The sequence below is a fragment of the Mytilus trossulus genome, chromosome 12, assembly GCF_036588685.1.
Source record: "Mytilus trossulus isolate FHL-02 chromosome 12, PNRI_Mtr1.1.1.hap1, whole genome shotgun sequence".
Lineage (NCBI taxonomy): Eukaryota > Metazoa > Mollusca > Bivalvia > Mytilida > Mytilidae > Mytilus > Mytilus trossulus.
The window spans coordinates 50,436,490-50,458,624 of record NC_086384.1 but is presented as its reverse complement, the minus strand read 5'-3'; the positions used below and the strand labels follow the sequence as shown (position 1 = coordinate 50,458,624).

Sequence of the window (22,135 nt, the reverse complement as noted above, 5' to 3'; positions counted from 1 at the left end):
TTAATACAAATCAGAATTAAGAAACTGAATGGGTCCATCAATGCCCATGCTACGTCAATCTTCAAAGATCCAAATGTTGCTAAACACCTATCTGACCTCCATGATGAATATGTTGTTGTCCCCGCAGACAAAGCCCCAAATAACATCGTTTTTATCTGTAAAAGTCATTACATTAATTGTTTGATAAACGAATTAGGTATAGACAATTCACTTGGAAACCCAACATATACCCTCACGACACTTACCAAAGAGGAAATCCTGGATAATCATAGGTCTGTTCTTTGTTCCTTTGGTATTTCAACCAAAGATGAAGAACTGGATCTTCCATCACTGTATTGGATACCTAAACTACATAAGTGTCCTTACAAACAACGGTATATTGCTGGGTCTTCCAAGTGCTCCACGAAACCCCTTTCTATATTATTAACATCCATTTTATCAGCAATCAAAGACGGGCTTCAAAGTTATTGTGAAACTGCCTATTCTAGAGGTGGCGTGAATCAGATGTGGATACTTAAAAATTCCAAAGATCTTTTAGAGTACATACAATCTAACTCTCTTTCATCTTGTAACAGTATTAAAACATTTGACTTTTCTACTCTTTACACAAGTATTCCACATTCCAAACTAAAAGACAAATTAAAAGAGTTGGTATTACTTTGCTTCATAAAAAAGAATGGCCAACGTAGATACAAGTATCTTGTCTTAGGGAGGGACAAATCATACTTTGTAAAGAATCATTCTGATTCAAACAAAAAATTCTCTGAAACCGATATTATCAAGATGCTTGATTTCTTGATTGACAACATATTTGTTACGTTCGGAGGACGTGTTTTTCAACAGACTGTCGGCATCCCAATGGGAACAAACTGTGCCCCTCTACTTGCTGACTTGTTTCTTTATTATTATGAGGCTGACTTCATGCAGGAACTTCTTAGGAAGAAAGATAAGAAGTTAGCAATATCCTTTAACTCTACTTTCCGCTATATAGATGACGTTCTTTCACTAAACAATTCAAAATTTGGTGACTATGTGGATCGCATCTATCCCATCGAATTGGAGATAAAGGATACTACAGATACAGTTAAGTCGGCTTCATATCTTGACTTACATCTAGAAATTGACAATGAGGGTCGGTTGAAGACAAAACTTTACGACAAAAGAGATGATTTCAGCTTTCCAATTGTGAACTTTCCATTTCTAAGTAGCAACATTCCAGCAGCACCTGCATACGGGGTATATATCTCCCAATTGATACGATATTCCCGTGCTTGCATTTCCTATCATGATTTTCTTGATAGAGGGTTACTGCTCACAAGGAAGCTATTCAACCAAGAGTTCCAAATGGTGAAGTTGAAATCATCCCTTCGTAAATTTTACGGACGCCATCACGAGTTGGTTGACCGTTATGGAATAACCGTTTCACAAATGATATCGGATATGTTCCTTACGTCGTAACTACAATCCCCTTCCCTTCCATGAATTTGACCTACCGAATTAGACTATTTACCGGATTTGTAATCACATAAGCAACACGACGGGTGCCGCATGTGGAGCAGGATCTGCTTACCCTTCCGGAGCACCTGAGATCACCCCTAGTTTTTGGTGGGGTTCGTGTTGTTTATTCTTTAGTTTTCTATGTTGTGTCATGTGTCCTATTGTTTTTCTGTTTGTCTTTTTCATTTTTAGCCATGGCGTTGTCAGTTTGTTTTAGATTTACGAGTTTGACTGTCCCTTAGGTATCTTTCGTCCCTCTTTTAGACATAGATTAATTTAGCTGTATTTGGCAACACTCTCAGGAATTTTGGATCTCAATGCTCTTCAACTTAGTACTTTATTTGGCTATTAGACATGTTACGAAAAGGTAAATTCACGACGCTGAGGTTGACAAATTACAATTTAAATGTGGGGACTGTGTCAAAACACAAGAGAGATTATACCTGTGTATACATTGAATATTTTTTAAAAACTGCATTGATCTTTGTGGAGGCAATTCCGTATGGAACGAACATACAATAACATTTTTACCATAAGAAATATAAGAAATAGATATTAATAAATTCCATAATATTTTCAAGAATCTCTAATGCAAAAAAAAAATGGGGAAGGGGGTGGGGAGGGAGCGGTCATGTAAATGCAACGAAGACACGGGATACATACGTGTGTAAATTTTTCGGCGAGCCCTTGAAAAAATGATAGACCTTGCACAATAATCTGCTTTATACCTGCTCGTGAATATATATGTAACGGTCATCTATAAACAGTTATGAAAAGCAAAAAAAAAGTGATGTATTTTGATCCAGTTGTTTGCCACCTAAATTTTTATCTAACGGGGTCTGTTTTAAAACACATGAACACGATTTTTATAAAATTTCAACTTGAAACATGTTGCGTTCTAGTTTATAAAATTTATACTCTCGGTCACATAGCTGCGAGGAGATGTATTTTCTTCCTTTATTTCCTTCCAACTTTGTCTTTATTTAAACACTTTTAAACACTAACATGTTTAACCCCGCCACATTATTTATGTATGTGCCTGTCCCAAGTCAGGAGCCTGTAATTCAGTGGTTGTCGTTTGTTTATGTGTTACATATTTGTTTTTCGTTCATTTTTTTTTACATAAATAAGGCTGTTAGTTTTCTCGTTTGAATTGTTTTACATTGTCTTATCGGGGCCTTTTATAGCTGACTATGCGGTATGGGCTTAGTGTTGAAGGCCGTACGGTGACCTATAGTTGTTAATGTTTGTGCCATTTTGGTCTTTTGTGGATAGGTGGGTCTTTGGCAATCATACCACATCTTCTTTTTTATATTAGTTCAATTTGTATTTTCCGATAAGGGGTTTGTGATTGATTGATTATTGGTTACATAACGTCCAGTGGCAAATATTTAATGCCTGTTCAGAACGAAAAGAGGTTTGTGTAAAATATGACTCACTACTCATCAGTTGAACATCCCTGCGGAGTTTCCAAAAGCATTACGTAATGACTTTGTATTTACACCTTAACACAACCTTATGCAGATATTTTGTGTTTTATAAATTCCTGAAACGATTTGTAAAAATTCGACAACCGTTTTATAAGAAAATGACAATAGGAAAATAAACATCGATGACCGATGGATATTTTCTCTATTTAAGCTAACAAAGCTAGGTTTTTTTTTAAAAAGTAGTATGGCGTTTTTATAGATGTGTACCTATTACTACTATACGGATGTACCAGTTGTTTTTTCAGGGAGAGGGAGGGGATTTGAATTGAATTTGAAAAAGGCATCAACAAAGAAATACCACGAGCATAAAGAAGAACATGTAAACACATTTATTTGCGTATATTAGAGCGTCGGGTATATGTCGAACACGCTATAAGGCGCTTAAAAACTTTCAGAGTAGCTGGCTTATGGGGATGCCCCATAAAAAAAATCAAGCACACTGTAGAGCTTTGTGCGGGATTAGTGGAGCGACAGATTTATTTGTTAATGGAACTGTAATACAACAATAGAACTCATTTCTAATTGGATTACTATGTATATGTTATCAATCTAGAATCGAATGAACTTGTATAATTCTCAGCCCCCTTTTGTCTAGCGCACCAACTCTTGCACCCGTGCACCTTTCATGTCGTATGAAAGCCAGCAATGATATCAAAAAAGCAATTGTTATAATATTAGGATGTTATATCATCATAATCATGATGTTCTACATAAATGTGATTTGAATTCACCTAGACGCACAGGTTTTAAATTTTACCTATTATCAATGTTTTGACACCGTCCCCAAATTTAAAGTGTAATTTGTGAACCTCAGCGTCGAGAATATACCTTTTCGTAACATGTCTATTTAAAACATGATTTACTTATCTTATCGAATGAAACAAATCTATTTATAAGTTTTTTGGATTCGAGCCTCACTGATGGGTCTTTTGTAGAAGAAACGCACGTCTAGCGTATATATAAAATTTAGTCCGAGTGTCTATGATGAGTTTATTTAAAATCATAAGCGGTTGACTCAGTTTAAATGCAGCAATAATTGAGTAAATTTTAAATGACGAAACTTTTTGGTAAGGTTTCCAAAACTTTTCAAATTTCGAAGAATTTTGGAGGGCCTAAACATGCTATATGCAGAAAGACTTTTTGTGGTGTTCTAAGAAAGATTTTTTATTCTTCTTTAGCATATGCTATAATTTTAGTCAGTATCTATTTAAAAAATAAAACATGGCAATGATAACCTATGATAGGTTACAATGCAAAAATTATTATTTGTCAAACCAATATTACCGTAACAAAAAAAATAACTGAAGTAACATGAATTTCATGACGAAGCATAAAACATAAAATTTACACTACATTAACACATATTTGACGAAGCAAATACACAAAGGTCATAATTACAAGCAACCGCGACCTCTGCACCAATTAAAAAACGGTAACGTTACCAAAGCAAGCAAGGAAATAAGGTTTGAAAAATAAAATATTAGAAAATGAGGATCAATCAATGAAAAAAATAAGTGTTGGGTTGCGACATATTTAGAAAAAAAACATACTTTCATACCGTAAGTTCAAAGTAATGAGTAACATATGCATACATTTAAATAAACCACGTCTCATACAGATGCCTAACGCGGATTTGATACTATTTGTAAACTTCAAATTGCCTTTATAATTTAAATGCAAACCGTCATTTGCTTTTAGTGATTCATAATCAGACCACATGCCTCTTTGATGCCAAAACGATAATTTGTCTATATTATCTATGATCAATTTCACATGTGTATTTACTTCATTAACAATTTCGTTGTAATTTCTTGGCCGATTTACATTAAAACGGTGAAAAAGTTGACCGACAATAATATGTTTTACATCATAACCATTAATGATGAACTCTGCAAATAAAGTTATATCTCGAGCTAATAGCTTTGGGTTAACACTATCATGCTTAATATCATCTCCCTCAGCTTGCAAAAATGCAACATCGGGTTTACCTTCAGCTATTGTTTTCAATAACCTTGGTTATACATTTTGGCCCTTGACATACAGTGCCCCCACCAAAACCAAAGAAGTTGACTAAAATATCTCTTTCGAAAAAAGACAAATTTGACCAGCCATTATGTTAATTGCATAAAACAAAATCATTTAACCTACGAATGAAAGAATGGCCAAAAACAACTGCACATTTGTCCATTATGTAGCAAAAGGTCAAGTTAATTTAATTTAACAACTCAAATTATAAATACACAAAAATATGGTTCGCCTTTACCGCAAATTGCTGAAACAAATCAATCTAGGCTGGAACTTCCAAAAATATTTGAATTTTACAGAGATGAGTTCAAATTATACATAATGTTGATTTAAATTTCACACAATGTTTTAGAAACAAAAGTTATCAAGACGAACGTTAATGATAAAAGGAAGTGCACACATGGCACGTAAACTTATGCTGACCCCGCAAGATCATTGACCAATAGGAAGTAAAGTAAGAAATCCACTCACATGGTTTTCTACACCTGAAAAAGTGTTATACAAATTAGACAATTAATCAAATAGCATGTTATACAAATCTGACACAGTGGTCACTTCAGAGACATCGTAAAATTTACAATGTAAAGTTTTCATTCTTTTTATTAGTTACAGCTATAAACCTACAACGTTAAGCTTCTCTGCTATCTTAAATTAAATTATTCCGCTTCTCAATTAGCAAACAAATTGGTTATACTGTTAAAATAAGACATTTTAGATACGTTTTTGTAATACAAAAAAGATTAAAATATGAGCTCTTATTACGGAATGGTTTCCTTTTATGCGTGTATTAAAACGGTATCATTCATTTGAACCTATTCTTCAAATAGTTTGTTCTTGTTAACCTGATATATAAGGTAATGTTCAACAACTAAGATTTTGATCTGAATATTGATATAAGGAAGTGATATTTAAATGGGAAGAAACACAAAGAACATCGCTTTACTTCACATAATTTCCTGACCTTGTACTGTATGTAATATAGCTAGATCCTGTTAAAATATAAAAATATAAAAGCTTTAAATAAACAGAAATGGGTTATTTCATACACATAATTATCATACAATTAAGCATGTCTATTTGACAAATGTTGTTACATTTTTTTTTAAAAACAACCGGTGGTAACTTGTAATCTAGATTTTATATAAATGAAAGTAAAACTTCAAAAATGGGTTTCAGCCGACGCACTTTTCTGAAGATACCTGCACCACAAAAACCAAATTCAAAAAAGAAAGACATAAGAGTAGAGCAATGAAATGGTCTTTTATATTGGACAAATAGTAAAAATTTTCAAGAATGTGGTCATTTTTATCAATTTCCTGTTTACTAAACTTTGAATGTTTCGAAAAACTAAGGATTTTCTCATCACAGGCATAGATTACCTTAGCCGTATTTGGCACAACTTTTTGGAACTTTGGATCCTCAGTGCTCATCAACTTTGTACTTGTTTGGCTTTATAAATATTTTGATATGTGCGTCACTGATGAGTCTTATGCAGACGAAACGCGCGTCTGGTGTACTTTATTATAATCCTGGTACCTTTGACCTTTTATTTCAAAATTATGACTTTTGCTTCAATTTGAAAAAAAACAGGTTAAATAATCTCGATAATTTGTTCATAAATTCTTGTGGAATGTCAAACTCATGTATTTGACATAAAATGCAATTTCAATTTTATAGTTTTTTTTTATAAAGATCCATGTTTATATAAGCGTTTACCGATAATGATATTTCACTTTTACAGTCATATGATCGTCTGTAATAAGATTTTTATATACATTTGTGTTCAGGTAAAATTGTTGCTCATACCTGCAAGCACATCTAGACGTATTTTGATGTCATTTGTTTCTTTCAATCCTTTCGTTCATATAGTGGTCATTATATCTATAGTACCACCGTGCAGAATTTTAATGTTTACTTTATTTGTATACGTTTAAGACTGACAATGCATTTGTACTATAAAACAACAATTGTTGAATTGAAAAAGCCATAACGACACTGTCCTTCATTAACGTTTCATCGCTTGATCTAAACATTTCCAGAAAATGTTATTTTCATTTAATATGTCTGTTTTGCGAATATGATCGTTGGCGTCCAATGACATCATTTGAAGAACACATTGCGGTATTTCTGTCTTGGTTATATTTTCCAGGTTTATAACAATTATTCTTGCTTGTAATCCCAGGAAATGTTCAATTCCAACAGTAGCTTCATAGTATGCCCAATCATTGTTAACAAACTCTTTTGAAATCACTAAGATTATCTTTTTGCATTTTGGAATTGAATTGTTTAAGGCAAACAGTCTATGTTCTCCAGCAAGGACATCCCCTCTATCTAACAAAAGAAGTTTGTAATTTCGTCTCTCTTCGAGAAATAAGCGCAAAGGTCCATAAACCCATTTATAGTCGCCATCGCAACAAGCTACATATGCATCATATTCAAGTGTCTCTCCTTTTGACTTCCGGAAAAGTGGATTGGCCATTCCCATAAATAAACAAAAGTATTGAAGGTGCATTTTGTAACGATATCCAACCAGAATGAATAAAGAAGCACACCGAATAAAGTTGCAGAAAAAATTAACCATACTGTATTGATACATCTTATTCTAAAAATTCGCAAGTGATTGTAGACAACACTTGTTGTTGTAATATTTCCATCGTTTTCGACACAAGAATAACTACCATTGCTGTCAAGTGTCACTTTAGTAGTTAATAACCATTCTACAAAATCTAACGAAGCGCAAGTACAAACAAGGGGGTTGCCATCTAATAAGACTGTCATTGTTCTATTTGATTTTTCAAATAACACTTCAATCGCGTCAGTTTCTATAGTTGTCAAATACGCTATTTTGTTGTTTCTGATGTTTAGGAAACTAAGACGGTTCAAGTCTTCTAGATTTAAAGGAATACTTGTGAATAAATTTCCTTCAAGTATCAAAGATTGCACACTGTTTAGTTGACTTTTAAATGTTGAAATTCTGAATCGGTCTTCAAATGCATTTCTTGAAAAGTCTATATACTGCAAACGTTTGAGTCCATGAAGGAATTTACTGTGGTGATCATATTTAAGGCCGATACTTAGTGAAGAACTTTGCATTATCAACTGTTCCAAATTGACGGCAGATTGAAGAAGGTTTGGATTTAAAAGACCACATTTGAAATGTGAAACATTAAGTATTAACACGTTCTGAAGTCCATTTACTGTGTAATTGCAGTCATCAAATGATGTGTATGTAAAATCAACAATTTTCAATACCATTAAATGTTATACTGTTTATCAGATTATTTCGTCCGTATATACATGATGCATTTAGAAATTCGAGTGAAGAAGGTAGTCTGATAGACCAATCTGATCGAGTATTGAATATCACTCTGTGATCCAGCGTTCTTGTGCCATTAGTGTTTTGTTCTCGAATTTTTTCAATAGATCTACTAGTTATCTCAGAAATGTCTATTCTTTTGATATTAATAAAGAAATTTAAATATAATACCATAAGATCCTGATGATAATCAAAGTCATTGTGATTTAATTTCAAAGATTCAAGACAATTTTTGTATTTCATTTTCTGAAAGGCAGTTGCATCTATCCTCCTAATGCCGTTCCAACCCAAAGATAATCTTTTTACGCAAATATTACCGATATATGCAAATAGATCAGCCGAAATAACATATTCACCATAATTTTTAAAATTATTGCTCAAATCCAATTCATTCATTTGTCGATTTTCAAACACGTGCAAAGCTGGTAATGTTTTTGATAGTTTCAGAAAATTTTGATTTGGAATGATAAGACTAGAAAGTAATTCTAACGGTGCAAAAGCATCGATTTCTATCACTCGTAAATAACCATTGATATTTAAATGCTTTAATGGCGTCCTTTTAAATGATTGAAATGTAAAGTTATGTATAACAACACTCTGATAATCAACTTCGAAGTAATTTAGATTTTTCATGGCAGAAAATATCTCAGAAAATGTTCCATTTGATGGGCCATCATCACAAACCAATCCTGTAATTCTGCAAACATCAGACCATGACTCTCTTGGATACGTTGACAGCAAAATATGTGAAATGGAAAGAACTCTTAGCTCAGTTATTGGTGCAAGAACGTTACTTTGAAATTTTTTCAATGGATTATTTAAAAATTTCAGGTTTTTTAATTGTGTCAAATTATTGAAAGCTGATTGGTCGATTGACGTTATATTACAGTTACTTATATCTAGAAAGCTGAGTTGTGTATATCTAGTAAATGTGTCCTTACCTAAAATACCAAGCTCATTGTTAGCCAGATATAACTCTGATGAATTTCGTGGACATTCTGTTGGTATAAATGTTAAATTCCTCGAACTACAATCACATCTCATTTCCTTCATACTTAATGAAATATTACAATGTCCAGAATAAATTAACGAAAAAGTACAGTTTACACAAAGAAAGAATAAACATAGAATTGTCAACATTTTGGCAAAATTACTGTGAAGATCTTTAAAATTTAATCTGATTTATGAATATATCACCACGAAATGTATTTATACATCCTCGGCTTACAAATATTTGGGGGTGAGCGTTCCGGATAAAAGTAAATCAAGAAATTGGCTTCGGACGCATAAAATTATTGAACGTGTTGTTTTAATTTTTTGTTTTTGTGATGTATTATATATACAGTACTTGCAACCTTAGGCGTTACTATTTCAGCGATCAATCAGCGGTCATCGATCAGTCACCGATCAGTCCAGTTCGCGTCAAACTCACGTCAGCGATCCGTCAGACTTCTAGTAAAAGTAATTGACTGATCGGACTGATCGGACTGATAGAACCGATCGACCTTGATGACGGATTGACCTGTAATACGTCAAATGATAAAATAATGCAAATTACGGAATCTAAGTTTCGCTTAGTTTAATTAAAATGGCGACTAGTGAAAATCGAACGTTCAATGATCATGATGATACATTTTGCTTAAATAATAATTATTTAGCAAAGTTTTATTGAAAAGAAATGTACAGATAAAACCTAACATAAATATTATTATTAAAGAATGGTATTTTTGTTTTAGTTAGGTTATATATTTTCAAACACGGTGGGTTTTCAAACGGTGTCTACATCGCGATTTTTATTTTTTTATTTTCCAAACATTCTCGGGAAAAGCAACGATTTGTATAGTTAGAACAAGGATTTGCATAGCTATACAAATCCTTGTTATCATCATAAAATTCATTAAAAAAACTTATCATAATCAAGGACTTTCTATATATATTCCTGTCACAATCGAAGCCTATAAAATTTTAATAAAAAGAAGACTAATTTTGAATATTTTAAACAACACGAAATAAAATGTAAGTAAAATTTATCTGACACTCTCAATTTCATAAAAAAAACCTATTCTAATCTATAAAGAGTACAAAAATCCAAGGGTGGTCAATAATTTTTAGCAAAATGAAGAAATATTTGCATTTAAGGCAACGCGTACAAAAATTAAATATTTTTGTCCTTACCATTCTGTTATCCGAACATACGGGCATTTTCAAAACGAGTAATCTCCCTTTCCTAGTTACGCCGATTTCCGATGTCAAGGAGGTGAAGCTTTGATGTATAGATAATAGGGCAGATGCTCATTTTTAATAAAGAATTTGTCGTGAATGCACCTGTGTCTTATATTGTTATTTTAATTGAAACATGCCCAAGTCATGTTGTGCAGTTGGCTGTAAAAATCACAACTTGATGCTGAAAAGATTATCATTCTTTAGATTTCCTAGAAATGCCGACAGACAAATTAAGTGGTTAGCTGCACTTAAAAGAGACAAACCAGACGGTACACCGTGGGTTCCAACAAAACACTCAGTAATATGTAGCGAGCATTTCATCACAGGTAATACATTTGTATTTCACTTCATGTTTAAAATGATTATAAATTAATTAATTACTCTGTTTAAAACATACAGATACACCATCTTAACTGTTTTATTTCAACTCACAAACACACACCTTCAAATAATATTTTTTCAGCACTTACCGTCTTGTTATTTTTTAAGTCCTAAAGACAAGTTTTTAAAATCCTGTTTTTGAATATTTTTCATTTAATTTAACTTATTTTAAGTCCGTTTGCAATACCTTTATAATTGATGTAAAATAAAACATTTTGAAGTCAAATGGATATTAGAAATTATTTTAATGAATCCCAAGCCATGTGCGATTGTATATCTTGTTTGATTAGCCACGATCGTATTCCTGTTGAAATTAATTGCGATATTAAAATTATAAACATCAAAGATAACAGGTAGATGTGGTCATCTGGCAAAGATAAAATTTAGAATCAAGCTGTTTTTAGAAGGTGCTAATAAGTTGATCAGTCTGATAACATACGAACTGTTTATCTTGAATTGAAACTAATTAACAGAAAGGTGATTCTGACCACATTAACATAAATAAGTATTGTGTTTGCATTAAGACAAGTGAAACCCGAATTTAAATGTTACCTTGAATTTATTGGTCATTAAAATACGCTGTTTAAAATCAAAACAAATTCAAATAAATACACCTCTCGATTTGAACTATTTGTATAGTACTTGTATTTAAAAATATATCTAGACTATCTAACCTCTAATCAATTTTTTTTCCATTAACTGAATTGAGAAAATATAATATTTCAGGTAAACCAAATGAAGATCACGACCACCCTGACTATGTACCTTCTGTGTTCTCCTTTGCTGTAACCAATACAAAGACAGTTCAACAGAAAAAAATAGAGCGTTATGAAAACGTAGCTAAAAGGAAAATCCACTTCACATCACCAGATTTAGCAGTGAAAAGGGTGAAATTTGACCAAAATCTTTCAACCCCTGAAACATGTATTATGTATGAAGCAACACCATGTTCACCTTTAAGACAAAAGAAGGAAAATATAGCAACTTCGCCGTTATCACCGATGCCGTATCTTAATCATGCTTTCATGGAATCACCTGCTAGGGGATCGTCTGCCATACACAGACCCGTTACCTCATCTGAACGGGAAATGATTTATAGTGAAATGGACAACTTACGATCAGAACGAGACCGTCTGATACAGGAAAATGATAAACTCTCTTCTCAGATAACAACGCTTAGACTTTCTTCCTCTATCATTGAAAACAATGACGTCAAATCCAATTTTTATACTGGTTTGAAGTGGGATGTTTTCCTGTCCGTATTTACATTTTTGCAGACATTTATGACAAGAACGCCTCTAGCAAGTAAATTGGCATTGCGTGATCAATTCTTTGTGACATTAGTTAAATTAAAGTTAGATATGCCGTTTGAGTATATTGCAGACCAATGTGGAATTCCTTCTTCTACTCTTCATGACATGTTCTGGAGGTGGATTGACCTAATGAGTACAAAGCTTGACTTTCTGATACACTGGCCTGATCGTGAAACAATGAAACGTACATTACCAAGTGTTTTCAAGGTCAAATACCCTCGACTAACATGTATAATAGACTGTTTTGAAATATTTATAGATAGACCAAAAAAATTAAACGCCAGAGCAAAATGCTACTCCAACTATAAAAAGCACAGTACTGTTAAAGTTTTAATTGGCTGTAGCCCTTTAGGTTCAATAACATTTTTATCTGAAGTATGGGGCGGTAGAGTGTCAGACACCGAAATTGTGAGGTCATCTGGGTTTATAAGTTCAATATATCATCACCCAGGTGATCAAATTCTTGCAGATAGAGGCTTTACTCTTCAAGACGACTTTGCCAGTGTATGCTCTGCAGAACTTATAATTCCGGCTTTTACAAAGGGAAAATCACAGTTATCTGCAGAGGAAGTTGAAACATCGCGTAAAATGAGCAGCATCAGAATTCATATTGAGAGAGTGATCGGTTTGATGAAAAACCGGTACAAAATTCTACAAGGGACTATACCAATCAATATGCTTAAATCAACCACCGATGAGGCATCCACCAAGAAGCAAGCTCGAATAGACAAACTCGTCCGCATTTGCGGATCATTAACCAACATGGGGGAAGGAATAGTCTACAATGAAGAAAGTGATTAACAATACCTCTAATTTAGAACATCCTTTTTAGAGTGGCTGAATGATAAATGTTTATTATTTTCAAATATTGACTGTATATACATAGTAAATAAAAAATATATGTAGTTCTAGGTTACATATATGCATGCACTTATGATCAATATCTGACTGTTGTTGAGTTCAACATTTACAGCTCATTTCCTACAGCATGTAGAGCAAGACTTAAGTTAACTTGCTTGCTTTGTTTTCATATTGTACAATCATTAGGATAACACCCAATTAAATTCAAATATTATTTATACAGTTTAACTATGCCTTTGTGTCAACAATTATACAAACAAAGCAAACAAGCCAACAAAGTTTTCCTTTACATGCATTAGGAAATTTGCTGTAATGGTCTCCAAAAACAGAATTGTAACAATAAATAACTACAAAAGTTGAACACTGTTATATACGTCTCTGATGGTGACAGGTCCACATGCAAAAGTATTTATTAAGAGCTAGTAACGGGAATGTTTTTACAGTCTTTGCATAACCATTGTCCTTTTGGTATTCTTTTCATTTTTAAACATTTAAGATGATACCACTGAGTTTTACATTGTGGGTTGTCACAACCAATCATATTCTCCTTTCCATCATCCTTTGATCGGCAGTAGCAATACAATTTATCATTTCTCAAAGGTACTTGTTTAATCTTGTTTTCCAATTGTCTCGTCAATAATTCTGTCATCACATGACGAATGTGAAAATCTTTCAGTTTTGTTATCATATCTTTAATGAAGATGTCATTGCGTAAAATATAAAATATCGCTGTTACCTTTGATGTATAAATTACCAAGTCACATAAATTTACATCATGCTCGTACATATGAAGCTGGATTTGATAGTAATATTTGTGTGTAGTCTTCACCTCTCTGCCATTAGCCACAATGCAGGATGAAGGGTCTTTTACATACTCCTGTAATGTCGATTCCTTGTGACTGAACGGACATTTGACCTCTATAACTCTATTTCCGTGACAGGAACAGCTGGCTACAGAGTCAGCACTAGCACCAATAAAAGGGGTTTCTTTAGAAATTAGGAAGCCTGCAGAACTCATATTAAAATGTTGATGTTGTGTCTTCATGGTTGCACTGTACTGATGCAGCGCAACTTTTTCATTTTCTTTACCCCAATGAATTGCAGGTACATGATCAAGTGATTTTGAACTAGGGTTACACAAAGTTTTAAGTAGTGATGGCGCTGGATTGTTGAAATCTGTATGTAAAACACTGTACACTACTGAAGATGTTATTCGACCAATGCGTTGTTCATGCCATGTTAAAGATGAGCTCTGTTTTTGAGTAACATCGTAGATATACATGATTGTCTCTTTATTCATGCTGTAACTATCATTAATTTCGGAGCATTTCCTGCTTAAATATATTTTTGTGAAGTCTGCATACTCTGTCTTGTACAGAGATCTAAGACATTGTGGTACAATCGGATCTGAGGAAACAGTTTTTTGCCAGTGAAATTTGTCAGAGAAGTTGTCAAATGTACTTAAAACCACAGGTTTGCTGTTACAAGCATGCAAAGTTTGAAGAAGAGTCTGTTGTTCTTGTTGGGTTGATGACAAATGTCGAACTTTTACCTTCTTTGCTTTGTTTATACAGCTGGTTTTATAGAATTGAATGTCTTTTACGGGCGCAGGCTGTACCTTTTTAACGAAATCAGCATTCCACTTGCATGGTAGCTCAGTGCAAAGTTTAGTGGTATATCCCAGTCTCACAGCGGCTTCTACTTTGAAGAGAAGGGCTGCAATATGGGAACATGATTCTGCAAGCCTAAAAAAAAAATAGGATTTTTGTTTTGCTATCTAGAGATATATGTGTACAGACTATTATGACAAGTTTCATACATAAAAAAATATTGTGACCTTTTTTCCATTACTTTTTTACTGTCTTTACATTAACCGTCGTAAGCAAATAAAAAAAAAAGAGAACAACCTTCAAAGTAACCTGAATGCATATAATAAATATAAATGATTTCAATACGATTTTAAAACCTACCCTGCCATGCAATTGCAGTGAGCCACGGCTACTGAACCATCTCCAGAGAGGGCAACCCATGGGTGATGAGGTTCCTCGTTCAGTCTTTGTGAAGGCCTAACATCTGCTTTCAGTATAGTGTATGCACTGGTGGCAGGCTTATAGCTGTAAACTGTCTGAACCCATCCTGACTGAAAATAGTTGTGGGCATCCAAACTCTTATAGGATTTCATACTTGCTCGGGTAAAAATGCCTGAAAATCATATATTGACTAACATAAGAATGAGTCCTTGCGGCTGGGTGTATTTACTGTCCTATATTCAATTTAAATTTAATAGGTTCCAATATTAACCTTTTTAAAAAGTTCACTCTAAATATGGTACACATATATGTCAAGATACCGGTATAAGCAAAAACAATTTAAATTACTAGAAAAAAAAATAACAGATTTTTGTAAAAAGGCGAAGGCTAAAAGAATTTATTCTGTTCCATAGTACCTTAAGCATACAAGGAGCTTTGTACATTTTTTTGTACATTATTTAATTTTCAGCATAACTGACAAATATTTTAAAACACATGTTTAAAACATTTAATACGTAACCTAGTATTATTCCTAATAAATTAAAGTAATATTCTGTAACATTCTTAAAAGTTATTCACTTTTTATTTTAATCTATATCTTCAGCTTCATGTCATTTTAAAAACTTGACACATATCATAATTATAACTTCGTGTATTAATTAAAGTTTACATGGACACTAAACGAATATAATAAATCTATCCTTTCACACCTGACCTGGGAGGAAATCACCCACTGTGCAAAGTTTATTGCCAAAGATGTGCCATCTCATCTTTATTTATAACAACTTCTATCATGGTCCGCGTCCTTTACATTTAATTTTTGTTTTTTAAATCAAACTTAAAAGAACAGAATTATAACCAAATTAACTTTGCTACACAATAAATCTATATTACATATGTATCAATCTGTGTTTAGTTCTAAATAATATCGCCGTGAATATATACTTTTTTATATTTTGTTAGTTATTTCAAGGATGTGTTTATTATTTTTCTGCTTACTTTTAATACACAGAGACATATATATGTTTCATACTAATATATCACTGCATAAATCGGCACACCCTTATTCTTCAAAACCGGAAAAAATAATTAAAGTTATCTATAGGTGTGCTCAGCTTAATAATTTTTAATTCTAAATACCTGGCGAGTCAATTAAATATGAATACACATCTCCAAACTGGAGATCTGGCCAACAAGATGGGTTATTTTTCCAAACACCTGCAGGGAACTTGTATGGACATTCATCACTGTTAATTAACACTAATTTGGTACTATAACGACCTTGTGCCACACTGTCTAGCTTATCAAAATAATTGTATGCCATCTAATTATTGTTTACACCTTAATTAATAAATGTAAAGTGTTATCTCAATTAACTTACCCTCGGGTATTACCACTGACCATTAGCGGTGATTGGAGTATCTAGGGAAAAGCGTCACCTACAGTGATGCCCGGATGCTGTAACTACCGGCTGCTACGTCACGCCGGATAACAGAATAGCTATATTTTATGAAGAACAGCCAATTCTGATGTACAAAAAGTACTGAAATCATATGACGGTTAATAATGTGTATCAAAATAAATCAACAACTGCATTCTTATTCATCAAAAATAAAAGTTTAAGTATATAAATTTTCAGTATATCTCAATTCTGATTAGATGACTTGTCTCAAGATGGTAAAAATGACTGATTTCAAATAAAATAGCATCATTTTTGATAAAAAGAAGACTAATTTTGGTTATTTTAAACAATGCGAATAAAATTTTAGTATGATTTCTCTGACACTCTTTTAATTTCATGAAATAAAAACTATTCTAATCTATAGAAAGTACAAAATGCAATGGCGGTCAATAATTTTTAGTAAAATGAAGAAATATTTACATTTTAGGCAACGCGTACAAAAATTAAATATTTTTTTCCTAAACGTAGGCATATTTTATGAAGAACAGTCAATTCTGATGGACAAAAAGTTCTCAGATGATATGACAGTTAATAATGTGTATCAAAAGAAATCAATAACTGCATTCTTATTCCACAAAAAATAAAAGTTTAAGTATTTTAATTCTCATTATATCTCAATTCTGATTAGAAAACTTGTCTCAAGATTGTAAAAATAACTGATTTCAAATAAAATAGCATCATTTCTAACAAAAAGTATTTATTTTGGTTATTTCTAACAATGCAAATAAAATATTGGTATGATTTCTCTGACACTCTTTTAATTTCGTGAAAAAAACTTTTCTAATCTATAAAAGGTACAAAAAAATCCAATGGCGGTCAATAATTTTTAGTAAAATATTTGCATTTTAGGCAACGCATACAAAAATTAAATATCTTTATCTTAAAGTAAGCATATTTTATGAAGAACAGCCAATCTTGATGTACAAACAGTACTCAAATCATATGACGGTTAATAATTTGTATCAAAATAAATCAACAACTGCATTCTTATTCAACAAAAATAAAAGTTTAAGTATTAAAATTCTCAGTATATCTCAATTCTGATTAGATGACTTGTCTCAAGATGGTAAAAAAGACTGATTTCAAATAAAATAGCATCATTTTTAATAAAAAGAAGACTAATTTTGGTTATTTTAAACAATGCGAATACAATTTTAGTATGATTTCTCTTTCACTCTTTTAATTTCATGAAATAAAACCTATTCTTATCTATAAAAAGTACAAAAATCTGATGGCGGTCAATAATTTTTAGTAAAATTAAGAAATATTTGCATTTTAGGCAACGCGTACAAAAATTTAATATTTTTTTCCTTATCATAGGCATATTTTATGAAAAACAGTCTATTGTGATGTACAAAAAGTACTGAAATCATATGACGGTTAATAATTTGTATCAAACTTAATCAACAACTGCATTCTTATTCAACAAAAACAAAAAGTTTAAGTATTTTAATTCTCATTATATCTCAATTCTGATCAGATGACTTGTCTCAAGATGGTAAAAAAGACTGATTTCAAATAAAATAGCATCATTTTTAATAAAAAGAAGACTAATTTTGGTTATTTTAAACAACGCGAATAAAATTTTAGTATGATTTCTCTGACACTCTTTTAATTTCATGAAACAAAAACCTATTCTAATCTATGAAAAGTACAAAAATCCAATGGCGGTCAATAATTTTTAGTAAAATGAAGAAATATTTGCATTTTAGGCAACGCGTACAAAAATTAAATATTTTTTTCCTTAACATAGGCATATTTTATGAAGAACAGCCAATTCTGATGTACAAAAAGTACTGAGATGATATGACGGTAAATAATGTGTATCAAAATAAATCAATAACTGCATTCTTATTCCACAAAAATAAAAGTTTAAGTATATAAATTTTCAGTATATCTCAATTCTGATCAGATGACTTGTCTCAAGATGGTAAAAATGACTGATTTCAAATAAAATAGCATCATTTTTAATAAAAAGAAGACATATTTTGGTTATTTTTAACAATGCGAATAAAATATTAATATGATTTCTCTGACACTCTTTTAATTTCATGAAACAAAAACCTATTCTAATCTATGAAAAGTACAAAAATCCAATGGCGGTCAATAATTTTTAGTAAAATGAAGAAATATTTGCATTTTAGGCAACGCGTACAAAAATTAAATATTTTTTTCCTTAACATAGGCATATTTTATGAAGAACAGACAATTCTGATGTACAAACAGTACTGAAATCATATGACGGTTAATAATGTGTATCAAAATAAATCAACAACTGCATTCTTATTCATCAAAAATAAAAGTTTAAGTATATAAATTTTCAGTATATCTCAATTCTGATTAGATGACTTGTCTCAAGATGGTAGAAATAACTGATTTCAAATATAATAGCATCATTTCTAATAAAAAGAAGACTAATTTTGGTTATTTTTAACAATGCGAATAAAATATTAGTATGATTTCTCTGACACTCTTTTAATTTCATAAACAAAACTATTTTAATCTATAAAAAGTACAAAAAATCCAATGGCGGTCAATAATTTTTAGTAAAATGAAGAGATATTTGAATTTTAGGCAATGCGTAAAAAAATTAAATATTTTTTTCCTTATCGTAGGCATTTTTTTATGAAGAACAGTCAATTCTGATGGACAAAAAGTACTCAGATGATATGACGGTTAATAATTTGTATCAAAATCAATCAATAACTGTATTCTTATTCAACAAAAATAAAAGTTAAAGTATTTAAATTCTCAGTATATCTCAATTCTGATTAGATGACTTGTCTCAAGATGGTAAAAATGAGTGATTTCAATTAAAATAGCATCATTTTTTTATAAATAGAAGACAAATTTTGGTTATTTTAAACAACGCGAATAAAATTTTAGTATGATTTCTCTGACACTCTTTTAATTTCATGAAAAAAACCCTATTCTAATCTATAAAAAGTACAAAAATACAATGGCGGTCAAAATTTTTTTAGTAAAATAAAGAAATATTTGCATTCTAGGCAACTTATACAAAAATTTTAGATTTTTTTCCTTAACGTAGGCATATTCAATAAAAAGAAAAACAATTTTGGATATTTTAAAGAATGCGAATAAATTTTGTATAATTTCTCTGACATTCTTTAAACTTTATAAATAAAACATTAATTTTTAACTATATACAGTGAAAAAATCAAATAGTGGTCAATAATTTCCATTCAAATGAAGAAAAGATTGCATTCTGGTTCAACAAAATTAAAAGTAAAAAGATACTTCTTCAAATATTCAAATTTTATACAAAATTTGTCAATAAAAGGAATGTATAGCAACAGATTGAAATTGAAGTTACAACATTTTCAAATATTAGAAGAAAAATTTGCATTTTACGCAACACGTACATAAATTTAATATCTTATTCCCTAAAGTAAACATAATTTATGAAGAACAACCAAGCCTGAAGAACAAAAAGTACTGAAATCATATTGCGGTTGATAATTTTTATCAAAATATTAAATAACTGCATTCTTATTCCACAAAATAATAGTTCAAAACTTCAATGGCGGATTATCGGCATTTTCGTAGGTAGAAGTTCATATTAACTGAGACATATTATGTATTAAATTATGTTTCTAATGTTTACAATATTTAATACAAAACTATTAATCAACAGAAACAATTTAAGGCTTTAATTAAGCATCTAATATAACTGTTATACTATTTTTACTTTTTTATTGCAACCAAATTAACGTGTAAACTATGGTGTCTTCGTCGAGGTCCGCGTTCATGGATCGTAAACACTGTTGAGTTCGGTTTACATAAGAATTTTAATATATACGTATCCGTCCGATCCGTGCATAAATTTGATTTACTGATCGATCGATGACCGTTGTCACGGTAACTCCCACATAGGTTATTTGACTTATCTGACGGATCCTATGGGTCACCGATCACCGATCAGTCATCGATCAGTCAAACATCCGTCACCGATCATTCACCGATTAGTCAAGTTCACGTCAAACAGTAACGCCTAAGGTTGCAAGTACTGTACATCAATGAGACAGTTTTCACCAAGAAATGAAATACGAATAATTTTTCGTTTTTCTTATATATAATGATCTGTTTAGTGGTATTTTAAGGTTGGTTTTAATATTCCAAAATTAAGCTACCCTATACATTAACAGATGTCATTACGTTAACACATATTTTATACATGGAAATAATTGTGAAATACTTGATTGTATTGGTTATTCGTGAAATTTCTCCACTTTAATTAATGTTATGTGTGTAGCAGGGTCGTTGGAGTTCGTGCTGTTGTACAGTTTTGTCGCTGTTCTATGCCAATAGGTTATCAGTATGTTTTTGACTTATTAGCCTAAATATGTTCTTGGTGTTTTCGCCTCTCTGGTTAGCTTAAGATTAAATTATGCTTGAGCTTCTATTTTTCAAGTGACTATCTTTCTGACAATAAACTCATCATAGATACAAGGATTAAATTTTATATTAACGCAAGACGCACATTTCGTCTACCCAAGACTCATCAGTGACGCTCGATTCCCAAAAAGTTAAAAAGGTCAAATAAAATACGAAGTTGAACATTGTTGAAGACAATTGAAACCAAAAGTTCTAAAAGTTGTGCCAAATACAGCTAAGGTTATCTATTCCCGAGGTAAAATTTAATTTCTTTATTCAAGCAATCTTAACTTTTGTCAGTATCAACATTGTGTCTTCAGAAGTGATTGGACATGTAATATCAGATTTCAGTACCGAGTACAAAGTCCATTTTGCTTCATCTTGTTTGCTATTTTACGCTTTGAAGACTGTATTTATTTGGTCTGTTGTCAATTGTAGCATGAGGTTTTTAATTTGCTCTGTGTTCAATATTGACATCCTTTATGTTGTATATTTTGTGTCGATTGTTACATGGGGTTTTTATTTTCTCCATTTGTTATATGTGACATCCTTTATATATGGTTCAACACGTTTTTTTTTTGCGTATATTAATCTGTAAAAATGTTAAAATGCCCGGACTCCTTATCCAGTGTGCGCTTTTATTAAATGTTAGATATTTTAAACTGAGCATACTAGACGAGACATAATTATTCGAAATGCATATATTGCAAATTATTATCGTTTATCTTATTTTAGAGAATATAAACGAAGTGATGTTTCGAAAAAGTTCCATGTGTTTCTCCCCAAGTCAATTTATGTGTACCTACTATGCATAATTATAAACTGCTGCATATGTTTCAAAATATTGAACAACATCAATATCAACAGAAGCATGAATAAAGGCAACAGTAGTTTTGTACTGAGGGAATCACATCAACTATAAAGGCAACAGTAGTATACTGCTACTCACTACTCGTAAATCGATCGGAAAAAACAAAATAGGGGTAACAAACTAAAACTGAGGGAACGTATTAAATATAAGAGAACAACGACATAACAGAGACATAACATCAAAAGGTGACACATGTCACACACAAGGTATATTTTATAAATATTTTGATATGAGCGTCACTGATGAGTCTGATGTAGACTAAACGCGCCTC

General features: G+C 31.7%; 3 protein-coding genes across 4 annotated transcripts; 1 reads left to right on the top strand and 2 right to left on the bottom strand.

Moving 5' to 3' along the window:
- Positions 1-7,017: 7,017 nt before the first annotated feature.
- Positions 7,018-7,491, bottom strand: LOC134692550 (uncharacterized). Its single transcript, XM_063553007.1, has one exon. The coding sequence runs from the start codon at positions 7,489-7,491 to the stop codon at positions 7,018-7,020; it is 474 nt and encodes a 157-aa protein (XP_063409077.1).
- Positions 7,492-10,525: 3,034 nt separating this feature from the next.
- LOC134692549 (uncharacterized) lies at positions 10,526-13,046 on the top strand. The gene is made up of 2 exons (XM_063553006.1): positions 10,526-10,877; positions 11,659-13,046. Exons 1-2 carry the CDS (start codon positions 10,685-10,687, stop codon positions 13,044-13,046), a joined length of 1,581 nt encoding a protein of 526 aa, XP_063409076.1. The 5' UTR covers positions 10,526-10,684.
- Positions 13,047-13,517: 471 nt separating this feature from the next.
- Positions 13,518-16,629, bottom strand: LOC134692768 (uncharacterized). 2 transcript variants are annotated; one of them, XM_063553286.1, is made up of 3 exons: positions 16,277-16,629; positions 15,077-15,308; positions 13,518-14,851 (listed from the first exon to the last, which is right to left on the bottom strand). In XM_063553286.1, the coding sequence occupies exons 1-3, from the start codon at positions 16,458-16,460 to the stop codon at positions 13,519-13,521; spliced, it is 1,749 nt and encodes a 582-aa protein (XP_063409356.1). In that variant the 5' UTR covers positions 16,461-16,629; the 3' UTR covers position 13,518. The 2 variants fall into 2 exon arrangements, with proteins under 2 accessions (XP_063409356.1, XP_063409357.1); XM_063553287.1 differs by having other exon boundaries at positions 16,518-16,629.
- Between the last annotated feature and the right edge of the window lie 5,506 nt (positions 16,630-22,135).